The sequence below is a fragment of the Aythya marila genome, assembly GCF_965140915.1.
Source record: "Aythya marila genome assembly, chromosome: 19".
NCBI classification, from domain to species: Eukaryota; Metazoa; Chordata; class Aves; order Anseriformes; family Anatidae; genus Aythya; species Aythya marila.
The window spans coordinates 8,002,424-8,015,157 of record NC_139060.1 but is presented as its reverse complement, the minus strand read 5'-3'; the positions used below and the strand labels follow the sequence as shown (position 1 = coordinate 8,015,157).

Below are 12,734 nucleotides of genomic sequence, written 5' to 3'. Positions count from 1 at the left end.
CAGATTATAAAACAGGATACAGAAGGGCATGAACAAGAACTGCCTGTTTCACATTAGACTGCAGGACTCTTCCTGAGTATTGATAACTTAGAAATCCCCATTACCTTGACTAACACACAAGCAACAAAATGAAAAATTGAACAGTTAAAAGTTGTGCTGTAAAGAATTTCTGTTCCTTCCCTTATTTCACCATCTACAAAAAAGTGATAAAGCTTCTTAGAGCACTGGTAGTGAAAAGGAAACTTCTGCACTACTTTAAGCATGCTCATCTACAAATCAGAGCACTTTCCAGATTTAGGGTTAAATACAAATATACCGGAAGAATTTAAAATATGATGCCATGGAAAATTTATCTCAAAATACTGGCTTGAAATACAGTGAACAAAAGAGAAGGTGTCCATTTGGCTGAGAAGCTACAGTTATGGATAAGAAAATGCTTGCTTGCTATGCAAGTATCCGTTATTTCTGATCAGATGCTAAGCATGTGACATTTTCTCCCTTAAAGAGGTTGTCTTTTCCACTTCTTGACTCTCATGACCCATTACAATGGAACAGTCATTTAGAACTTCTGTTCTATGACATTAATCTCTTTGTTCAGCCAAGCACACGCTCAGATCTTCAGTCAGAACAAAAAAAGCTATCCAATTTGTACTTTCTCTACAGTCTTTCTTTAGGCATGGTAAGACACACTCAGCAAGTGTGCTTAAGCCCTTTGACATTCACTATTGAGTTTAACTCCCCAATAATTCTGCAAACATCTGTGAAATCTGATTTCAAAACAGGTTATAAAGACTGTGAGGCTTTACAGATGTAAGGATGCCCAGCTGCCTCCTGCTCCAACAATGCAAATAATGCTCTCATTCCCCAGCTGCATGGACACAAGAGTTTAATACAGAAAATTGTGACAATACCAAGGACGACTGTAATCTGTCATGACAATTCAATGTTGCCTTCCTCCTAAGAGAAAGGCACACTTACATACCCAAGCTCTCCATCACTTGGGTTAGCAGACTGTGTACAAAATTTGCTAACAACAACAAAACAGCCAAAGAATAAAACAGGATCGTAGAATCAGGCCAACATGCAATCCATCCCTTTATTTTTTTTCACAAGTGTATGAGCTACTCTAGATCAGTGCCAGCAAGTCTTACCTGGAAGATGTTTGGTATGTGTGTGTAGTAATGATCATGCTGCTCACTGTTGAACTTCTGTAGAGTGGAACAATATTCTGCTTTGCTGTCTTCTGCCATTTGATGTCGCAGCTGGGCTTGCTGTCTCGCCTAAAGAAACGCCAAAAGTAGTTTATAACTTCCACTACATGGAAATAAAATTACACTGCATTACTCCTCATCTTACCATCCTTACCAGTAGGCAGCACAGACACATTAGCATATGGACCTCCGAACGCTTACACTTATGGCTTACTCCTATACACAGATGTGTGTGAAACATTTCATCTACTTCAAACACAGGTCTGCAGTGTGCACCCCAGGGATTCAGTCCTCTTTCTTCTGTTAAATGTGGCAAAGCCTTGCCCTCTGTTGAACTGACACTTTCCTGCCTGTTCCTATTTGGAATTTTCAGTTAAATTGGTCAAAATCTGGCGTATGAAAGACTTGTGCTCCTAGTTTGCCTACAAAATGATAGCTCTCACAGCTCAGCTTGCATCCTCAGAATGAACATCTCTAGTCGTTTGCCATCTTCATAGAACAAACCTGCTGCCACAGATCTAGCAGAAGGCAGTGCCTGCTTCCTCCAGCTAGTGCGTGTCCCTTTGTGCTTGGAGCTGCCACCCTGTTTTTGCGTTACAATATGTTAGTTCCATCAATCATTTTGCATTCCATAAACCGTCTCCCTTCATACTACATGAAGATACAACCTATGACTAAACACCACAACAAGTTTGCCCCTCTAGTAGCCCCCTTAGGGGCAGAGGCTTTCTGAGGACACTTCGGGACACTTTTTCATCCCCTGTATGCCCTACTGGCTGGCACCTGCTTTTCTCTACCGAGCTACCTACCTATTGGCTAGCAGTATCTTTTAGAGAAAGGGGAGGGACAAATGGTTTGTCCGACTTCACACCCTCCAGCCAACATACTCATGACAAAACATCTCAATTAGTGTCCCCACTGTACTCTCTGCAAAGTCCTTTATGTGCACTTCCTTGAATAGAGCTGGCACACTGTGTGCAAGGAAAGGGGAGCCCAAGGAGCAGCTGAAACATGATTACCTTCCTATTTTTACCCACAGATCATTTGCTTTGCTACCCAGCATAGCTGAGCACTGGGCAACTACCCTCACTTCTTGCCTTAGAACAATCTGTCCCTGATTGACCCTCCCGTACTTTCAGATTACTCTCCTTACAGTTCTGCTTCCCAAGGCCTTCTGTTCTGTTGTCTGTTTCAGTGCCCAATATTATTCCCTTGCTGTCTATCCCATCTGTTTAATTTAGCTGCCTTTTCCTTCCTTGCTGCTGGTCTTCATACAGAAACTCTTCCTTCCTTTCCCTTCCCACATGGCTCCCTGCACCTACCTGCCTTCGCTCCCTACCCCGTGGTCACTTGCTGAGCCTCTCCTCTTGTGCTCATTCACAATTTGCATCCAACCATCCAGAGCCGTTTTCATTCAGCTCCCACACAGCCCCTCACACTGCCACCTGCCCCAGCAGAACCTGCTCCATGGCTGTGGACCAATCCTTGCTACAGTGAAGCCAGCAAGAGCCTTGCCTCTTGGCGTTGTATATCTAATCCATAATCCATCCTGTTTGCACTTATTTTTCAGGCACTTGAAGTCTCGTCACCCTCTGTTGTCTACCTAGCCCTGGAACAGTCCTGCAAGTATTCAGCAAATATTAGGTTTTGATCGCTCCCTCAAATTTCAAAATAGCCCCTTTAAGAAAGGAGAGAGAAAGACTGCTTAAAAAATTAGTTAAGAGTATTTTTGGGTGTTTCAGGGAAACCAGTACAACAAATAATTTTAATACATTCTAAGAAGTGGACTCCCACTGAAAACAGTTCAGAGAGGGGTTAGCCTTTGAACTGTTCCAAGCAGACAATAGTTTCCTGACAATAAATCCATGAAATACCAAATCATGGAACATTTTAGTAATCATAACTGGAAGCTAACAAGTTCTGCCAAAAGGTTTCAAATCTCAATTTGAAAAGAAATAGGCTTTTCTTCCACTTGTCCAGCTCACACCTCTCACCTAATAATTTATTTTGCCTCAATTCAGCTATTTCTTTTGCAAGTGCAGTCAACTGAAGGAGTTTCCTAGATCTCCTTTCACATTCTTTCTACAAAAACAACAATTCAAGCATAATGAAAAAATGCTGGGCACTAAGTGCATAACAGGAGATGAAACAGTAGCATCAAATGGAAAAAGATTGTGACTATGACCAAATAAATAAATCCAGTATAAAAACTTGCATCTTTGCCTGTTCCCCAAGAGTTTTAATTGTCTCTCCCTCTTGCAAAGGAAGCAGCATCGGGAACTCTACCTGGTGCAATGAAATTCCAGCAGCCATATAAACCATTTTTCTACCCAAGTGCTTGATATGATTTATTGAACCTTATCATCCACGCACTCATCTATAGCTATGTTAAACCCGAGTGGAAAACAATATCGCCTTGTACTACAAACACACGAGCAAAACAAAGTCAGCCATGGAAAGCTGACAGCTGGAAGAGTAACGTGCGGTTGTCTCCCAGCCCCTTCCTCAAGTCCCAGCTGCCAGAGATCAATATTCATTTGTGAGGCCCATTCTCCTCAGCTACCTAAGAGCAGCCCATTGTTTGAGCTGACTTCTATGGAAGACCCAGTCCCTCTTAGCTTTTTTTTTTTTTTTTTTTTTTTTTAAAATGTAGTGCAACTCAGGAATTTGTCCCTTGACTCTATTTTTGAAACAGAAAAGCAAGAAATTCACTATTACACATTTCCAGTCAGAGCCAGCAAACATTAAGCCTCCAGAGTTCATTCTCATGAGCAAGCTCACTGGTGGGGTATGGTAACCCTGAGCTGAATGTATACAAGAGTAGATGCTCTGTTTCCAAAACTATCTTACTGGCCCCAAATAAGAGGAGGCAGCAGATGAATAAGTAAAATTGGGTACATTCCAAAACCAAAAGTTTTTGTATGAGAGCCCCAGTGATGTTTTGTTTCTCCTGGCCATTTAATGCATTTGGCAAACTTCAAACTTAAATATTTTCCAATGAGGTATGTTTCTTAAAATAAAAACATGAAAGAGTCTACATTTTTTTATTACTTCATTTGAGTATGTCACTTACTCTAACATCATCACTTCTAGTATTAGCAGAATTACATTTTATAAGTAGGCTCCTGCACTCTGCTGAAGCATACAATGATAAAAATGAGTCGACGATGTTAAGTGTCACATTCAGAGCAATGGATGCAGTGGCCTGAAGCTGCACAGTCACAGGAGCTATTTCGGGAGTAATTTACAGTTAAGCTTCACAGAAAATTTATTTTTATCTTCTTCACTGCTCACTTCTGCATGCAAACAGTTTCAGAGAAGATACTTCTCAGGCTTTTAGAATTAATGTTAAAATATTTGTTCTGAACAGCATTTTCAGGAGAGAAGGCTTTGGAATACCCAGTTTCTGGAAAACCAGACCATGCCTTCAGATACGGGGTGATGCAGCTTTCAGCTAACGCACACTCTCCTTTTAACTGTGCAGGGATGATCAAGCAGGAGCTTGGATTTCTAGCACCACATGTGAAACCACAATCCAGATCAACAGACTGCCAGGTCACTCTTGGTTAAAACAGAAGTCAGGACTAGGTACTTGTAACACTACAAAAAAAAAAAAGACAAAAAAAAAAAACCCTCCCTTTGAAAGGAAAAATGAGTGAGGTCACTTTCAGCCTCATGAAAAAGCAGAAAAGGGCATTTAAGGGATTTGGGGGGAAGAAAAACATTTTGCTTTTCTTTGCAAAAGATACTCAGATCTTGTACGCACTTGTTAAAGAAATTCATATCCACCCCCAGAGCACACCTTTGTAACCTCTTGTAGTCCCCAGATAAACATGTGCAGTGCATATACACACAACCTCCCCTCCAAAGTCTATTTTTGTTAAGGCAATTCTTCTGCGAACTCGTGTGGCAGCAATAAAACCAGAAGGTCACATATGCTACTGCACTTCTCATCAAGAAAAGCGCTCCCAAGAGCGAAGGACAGCCCAGTATCTGCAGCACCATCAGCCCTGCAGCAGGTATATTGGTAAGCTTAGAGCTTCCACTGCCATGGCAATTGAGATCTGAACACAATCACACCAAAGCACTATTTTCTGTAACTTAGAGAAAGATATAGGTGAAGGAAGCAAAGGAGAAAGAAAAAATACGCTTTCTGCCACTTCAGTCTTCACTACAGAAAAGAATGAAGGATATTTTGCTGAGAACAATTTCTAAGACACATTCCAGAAACAGCTAGAGACTCAATGGACACACTGTCTTCTGGGTTTACACAGACAAAAAATGCAGCCCCTCCGGGCTGTTATGGTGGGAGTGATATGAATAACTGAAAAGGGCAGAAAAAAGCTTTGGCTGCTATTAAGCTGATCTGTACGGAGTGGAACAGTTCAGCTTCTCAGCCATTGCTCATGTCCAGAATGGCAGAGTTTCCAGTCAAAACTCTGGTGTAACTTGCTTTCTTCTGCCCCCTCTTTTGAAAAACACCAACAAACCCAGACAGCATGTGAGATGCATCACTGCCAGGCCGCTGCCTGCCAAAACAGATCTGTCTTTGGTAAATCCAAGATCAGACTGAAACGCAAACACAAAAATCACCCCCCCTCACCCCTCGTCGACCGTCCAATCCCTTCAAAATAAGTTAATGATAAAGGCAGACTCAGAAGCACTTCACCAATGTCAGGAATGCTTTCAATTGCTCACAGATTTTTCAGCTGCAGGCTCTGACCCTCCCCACCCAGCCAGGCTCACATTGCTGCTCTCTGTTGCGAGCAGGCACTATCACTAACAGCAGTGGGGCGTCTCTTGGTAGCAGCAACACTGGCAGCATTTGCAGAAGCATTAATAACAGTGGGAACTCTGCCACGGACTTCAAAACAGGGCCAGGATTTCAGGCTTTGATTTACATAGCCTCCAAGTCAAGCCCCATTGTTTACTATTTTACAATAACCAGTTTGGTCTCTCTGAACTGGCACGCAAAAAAAGTTTCAGAATTTGCTTCCCTGAAAGCAAGAAGGCAGAACGGGACGTGTGAAGTAACAGATAGGAAAGGAAGAAGAAAAATCCTTACTTTTAATATTAAAAGGAAATAAAAAAATCATCTTCATGACAACCTGCGAATCCTTGAAATCCTTTGGTCAAATAAAACACGCAAACAAGCAAGAGGTGATGGGATAAAAAATCTTCATGGTCCGATCTCAGGGACAGTTATCTGGTGAATCCGTATCCCACCTCATTCTGCCAGGTGACCAAAGCATACGCTAATAAGAGATGTACTAAAGCAACAAACCACCAAAACTCTAAGGAGAAGGGTGGGCCACATCTAGCAGAGCTGAGAGTGCAACACTAAGCACCCTGCACAAGGCTCTTGCACAGCTTTTTTGTTAATCTGGACTGGTCTCAGCTGCACTACTAAAAAAATTAAATAGCAACGAGGACTCACCTAGCTGTGTCAGTCAGCTTTATACTCATGCCACCAGTCCTGCAACTGCTCCAAGGCCCTAGCAAAAAGACCCATGCCTCAAATCCAAAATTTTGTCTCTTTCCACAGCCACTCTCACATCACCAACACCAAATATGCAAACTGCCTGGGTGACCAAAGAGTCAAATGGGCAAGAGGGTCAGAGGGACAAATCTCCACTAGCAGCCTGCCGCACAGCTTGGAGAAAGCCAGTCCCATGAGGATGCTTTAAAAAGTCTGCTTGATTACAAAAGAACGAGGTGTTTGCACAATAGGTAGAAGAATATTTGGAATTGAGGGAGGAGGTTACCAGAGAGGTGTCTGGAGCAGCGGCTGACTTTAAATGATTTCTGGAGACCTGTTCAGTTGTACTAACATAAGCAATTAAGTTCTGCAGTGTATAAATGTGAGTATGGAATATAAATAATGGAACTTATTTCAGGACTGTATAATACATTGCTTAGATCATACTTTGAATACTGGGCATGGTTCTAGTAATCTCTCTCCAACAAAGGTTTTATAAACACTGCCAATGCAGGATGAATAGTCAGGGCTGAAGACAGTTACCATATGATTCTGCTAGCCTTAACGCCTCACTTTATGGGTACCACACATTCACTTAAACTGAACAGCTCACAAACTTAACAGCCAAATTCTGAGGTCTCTGCTACATTTTCCCTTAGTTCTGACACAGCTGAAAAGCTCTGTCAAAATATTTTTGACAGAATAACTACAGACAAGCTTTCTAACCATATAGCATAAACTAATTGCTCTGCACGCTAAGAATTCCTACGCCTTGATTCAAAGGGTGGTTGATCCTTAATTCAGGAGTTGTTCTTAAACCTCCCCTTCACAACCCCCTTTTTACCTCCGTGACTTGTTTGCTCCACTCAGCAATCCGCTACCCAGTAGGGCTGCATTGTTATGAAACTGTCAAATTGCTACGCAGGGCATTATTGCAGACGGGTACCGCTAAGAGGGAACACATTCAGATGGATTTCCTAATCCTATACTAAAACTGACTGGCATTTTTGCTTCTTGATCTCTTAAGACCAAATACAGTGTCTGTATGGGATACATAAGGGTATTTATAGTTTCCCAGATGATGCTTCTAGGGTCATTAACTCTTCATAGACTAGAAATCAGAGCTCATAAATTAGTCATGAGTCCAAAAGGGAAACAGCTGCTGTATCATCTCAGCGTTGCTGATAGCAGGTTGTAAACAAGGCTTATTCTACCAGAAACGCAAATGACCCTCCTGAGGGACTTCCTACATACTACAATGCCCATTAGGAAGAAGCAGTTCAAAAAGGAGATTGGGATCTGCATAAAATAGAGAAAATATGTTAGTGTGAATCTAATGGCTTTAAATCATGTTACTGAGAAAGGACTGCCCTTGAATTTACGGGAAATTTGACTTGCATCAGAACTGAAGACACACAAGGGTTCGGTCAGTTCCAACAGCAGAGCAACAGAAACACAACTGCCTAGTAAACATAAGGAAAACTCAGCACCACGCAGAGAACGCGGGGAAGCCTTATGCAGCATGTAGCTAAGTAAGAAATGCACAGGGCTCTCCGGAACTATGTCTGGGACTGAGCCTCACCCACCTCACCTGTCTTAGTGACACAAACACTGTCGAGGTTTTCCAGCCTCTACCATCGCCCTCGCACGGCACTACATTTTCCAACCGCTGACAAGTTCAGTATGGCAGTAGGTGCCTCAAGTCGGATGAGCCAGGGGAAGAATACAACAAACCTAATTGTCACAGCGCAGATGACTCAGCAGGTCCTGAAAAACTGGGCTCATTAAGTAGTCATGGTGTGCAGAAGGAGGGCACCCACAGTCTCTGGCTATGCTGCAGAGTTTACTGCCGACAGCCTTAATTGACTAAAACCTCAGTGACGCACTTTGCAACAATCCAGCACCGAGCTGGAGATGTTCCTTTGTGGCTTGCATGCAGGGTTTCAGCGATGCTCACTCTATCCTGCTCCGTTGTGACTTGATGCTCCTCTGACGAAGCATGCTGCAAACAGTGTATGGATATGCTGAAGCATAGCTGAGAGATTTCTCTGGGGCCTAACTAAGAATAGTTTAGTTCATCCTTCACTGTAAGGATGTGTAAATTCTTAATGAAGAGATTTGCGTCCTGCAGCGCAGCAGCCTGGCTGCTGGAAAAGCAGTTTAACACTTGACGGTGTAACTGCATTCGCAAAGGCAGGAAGATCAGCTTATTCCAAGAATCTTTCTAAGTAGCAGTATTTCTTCATCTATGTTCCGTACGACTCTGCCAGTGCTTCAGCTCATGACTTTCCAGTGCAATGTAAATGGACGTCTGTTGTGGTAAGGGGGGCGATACAGGCTCCTTACATTGCATTAAAATTGGCTGGGTAAGAAAGCAGTAAGCGTGTAAGAAAGCATATTCACCCAGCCTTTCTTAGTGTAGGTTGAAGATATACTGAACTCAGTCAGTCAAAACCTCCAGAGCAAAACAAACATCCCACCTCAAGTACGAGCAACATTAGGACCTTTTTGATTTGTGAGAGTTCATGTCAAATTTGCACTTTTAGTCTCTCACTACTTTCAAAACCTACAAGACGTTTACATCAATCATAAAACCACTTAAGGTGGAACACCCCGAACACAACTGGAACAAAAAATAAACCAGCACGATTAGCCCTGACTTCAGGACAGCAGTCTGGGAACTCACTCCCAGCTCATTTTTTGGGGCTCACAGCTGAAGTTGTTTTCTGGCAGAATTATCACCTAGGACCCCCACACACGACCGTGCTACTCTTCACCAAGGGACAGGTCCTGCCTAACTCAGGCTACCTCAAGCTGCTGCCCTCTCCCTCAACTTCTGTGCTAATCAAGATGCAAAAAGCATTCATCCCCTCGTACGGTTGGCCCCAAACCACTTCCTCCTTAAAAACAAATTCTGAAAAATCCACTTTGAAAATAAACCTTTAGAGAAGCCAGCTGTTTTTCTTTTTTCTTTTTTTTTTTTTTTATTGCAAGAAGTCTGCAAAGGCACCGCTGGGTACCACATTATCCCATAAAGATGTCAGCTTTTTAGTGATTGCAGCTCTAAAGAGAAGGAACAAACAATAGAGCACTTCCTTATAAGTACACTGCCTCTGCGCTGGTGACAGAGACCATTTCCCCAAATGGTCAAAAAATTGAAGCAACTCCACTGTGGTTTTTTTTTGAAAAAGAACTGCTTTGAAAGCTCACATCCCAGTGCGATCCAAGCAAAGCTAAAGCTCACAGTGATACCTACAAGCCTGCCCAGTGTTTTCATCAGCACGTTCCACCATTTATTTATTTTATAAGGATATTTTCACAGTGCAGTTGCTCGCAACACAGTCACTCTGACTTTGCTAAGTGGAGCAGACAAAAGCCTTGAGCATAATACGCTTTGCATTCACACCAATGTTCCCCCTACAAATGCTGGCGGCTTGCACTTCAGAGACTCTGTGCAAACCCAGGGAGGGGAACTCGAGTGCTGGAGCCCACTCCCCTGCAAAGCCTGCGACCCCTGCCGAAACCTAAGCACAGCCCTTTGCTCCACGGTACTAACACCAAAAAAGGAGACAGGAGGAAGCAAAGCTAAACACCCAGCTCCCTCAGCTCAACCCCAGGCTGGCTGGCTGCACCCACGAAGGGAACCACGCTGGACATCGGAGCAGCACAGACAGCATTGCCCCCTGCAATCAGGAGCGGTTTGGGCTGCCATTAAAGATGTCCATGCACACCCAGCCCTGCCTCGAAGCACACACCTGAGGCCCTTTGTTATTTTGCCAAGCAGTCCTGGAGAAATAAGGAGGAAAGTAACTCCTAATTAGCTTCTCTGCCACTATTCTGGTTACTTAATCGTAGCACACTGTAATGCCAAGAGCTCTCCTTTCAGCAAGGCCACGTTAAGTGCTGGTAGCTGGCAGCGCTAGCACCGAATTTCTTGCTGCAGTCGTCAAAGGCTACGACTATTTAAAGACTGACAGATGAGAGCACGTCAGATCCTCATACAGTTGAGCATGAGGTACATCAGGCAGTTGCACACATTCTTTTGATTGCATGTGTCACTGTGATCACTGCAGAATTTTAATTCCGTTACCCTGCAATGCGCGATGCAAAATATAACTCTACTGTCTGCTTATATTCGCAGGTAGAAGCTGAAGTAGCCAAAGTGTCAATCTCAAGCCCAAGAAATGAGGACAAACGATCCCACTGCTCGAAGAGCACCTTGTTCCGCCAAAGTGAATAGCACTGGCTCCGAACACAGCCAAATCGTCTGCTTTCCTGGCCAGACAGATTTTTGGGAGCAAGAGCGCAGCTGCCAAGCTGTGAGGGGCAAGTGAAATCAGAACTGCTGCAATAGGAGGAGGAGGGAAAAGTCATCATAGTGCTCCAGCTGAAACCCCGGGGTTTCTGCATCTCTCCCTGGAGCAGGTCTGCAAGAGCTGCCCGGCAGCAGCGCGGGGCGAACAATATCCTATTTTCACTGGAGCCTTATGTAAGGCAGAGCCAGTCACGTGGGCCGAGGGAAGCAAAGAAAGGGCATTATTCAGAGCCCGGCATGGATGAACCCAGTTTAACACATGCACTTAGAAAACACTGTTCTCTCTGTTCAGTAATATTATTTCACATTCCACTCGTTTTGATAACCTTTTCCTTCTCCATCTACTCCACTGGCTGGCTGGAAAGCCGACTAATGCCTTCTCCAGAGATTAGCCAGCACGCAGAGCTGCAGCAGAGTTTTGTCTTTCAAGATGCCACTGAGCCTCATTTTGCAATAAGTAATTTACAAACAGACACACTAAAGAACTAGAAAAATTTAGCTGAGAAGCCCCTCTGCTCCACTTTACAGGGAAAGAGCAGCAGAGGAAGGATTGCTTCCCAGAATGTACCTAAATCTATAGCATACATTGCCAACATGCATCCTTCCACGCCGACCAAAAAAGGCCAGCATTAGGAACTGATGTAGGACTAATGAGTCCCAGCTCCCTATCTGAAACAGTGAGCCATGTCTCTCTATCCCCTTTGACATGACCTCAGCTTTGAAAAAAAAAAATCTCGGGTAAGTCCTAATTTCATCTGCGAAAAAACATATTTTAAAATCATTTAATACAGATAAAGCAGAGATGATCCTTGTCTGCCAGAAAAAAATTGTGTGGGGCCTTACATCTTTGACAACCCTGTGCACTCATTCATCTGTAAAGTGCGCTGCCAAATCCAGGTGACAGATAATCAAATCTGCAGGGTGAATTTAAAACTAACAGCCAAGCAATTGACAAGACCACAAAGCTGTTTGTTCCTTTTAATATTCAGTAACACTTTGGGAAATTTTCCTGTCTTTTCATTTACTGTTGTCAATTCTAATAGCAATTTGGATACTGTGATGCTCAGCATACTAGAAACTTCTTAAGATCCCACAAATGTAGAGCAAATTTGTATTTGATAGCTTCCTAGGATTGAATTAACTGAGTAGAGAATGAAGCAGACTTCTTGAAGAGCAAAACCTACTTTTTTTTTTTTTCTTACAGGGACAATCTTGGACTATAAAAGATTCACTTCACACTTCTGCAACAAAGTATTTGATATATGTTCACTCCCGCTTTTTTTTTTTTTTTTTTTTTTTTTTTAAAGAAACAAACCTGTTCAAGTATTCTGACTATTTTGTTCCTATGTCAATCAAACTTTTCAGCGAATACTATCCTTATATATTACAATGGGGTGTTTCTGGTCTACATTACTGAATTATCTGAGCAGATGTCTAATATCAAAAAGAGAAGCAAGCTAAAGACACCTTTTCCCTCTCCCTTGGTTTCTTAAGATACAGGTACTTCACTTGACTGAGACATTTAAACTTAAATTTAATTCAAAATCGGATGTACAGAAGGATGCTTTAAGAAAAAGTATTTCACAATGGATATGCTGAAACACGAATCTATGCTTAAAATTAGACATCAGTTCAAAAGCTTCACAAAATCAATCACAAAGCCACGTGCGACTGCAACCAGACAGCAACTTACAAATAAAAGCTACGTGCTATCTGTGACAGGCAGGGA

General features: G+C 42.8%; 1 protein-coding gene across 8 annotated transcripts in view; it reads right to left on the bottom strand.

Annotated features, from left to right (window-relative positions):
- Positions 1–12,734, bottom strand: part of FNBP1 (formin binding protein 1) — a 95,684-nt gene that overhangs the window by 33,232 nt on the left and 49,718 nt on the right. For all 8 annotated transcript variants that reach the window (XM_082775351.1, XM_082775349.1, XM_082775354.1 and 5 more), the window contains exon 7: positions 1,152–1,280. In XM_082775351.1, coding sequence (XP_082631477.1) covers positions 1,152–1,280 — 129 coding nt within the window. The remainder of the gene's footprint in view (positions 1–1,151; positions 1,281–12,734) is intronic.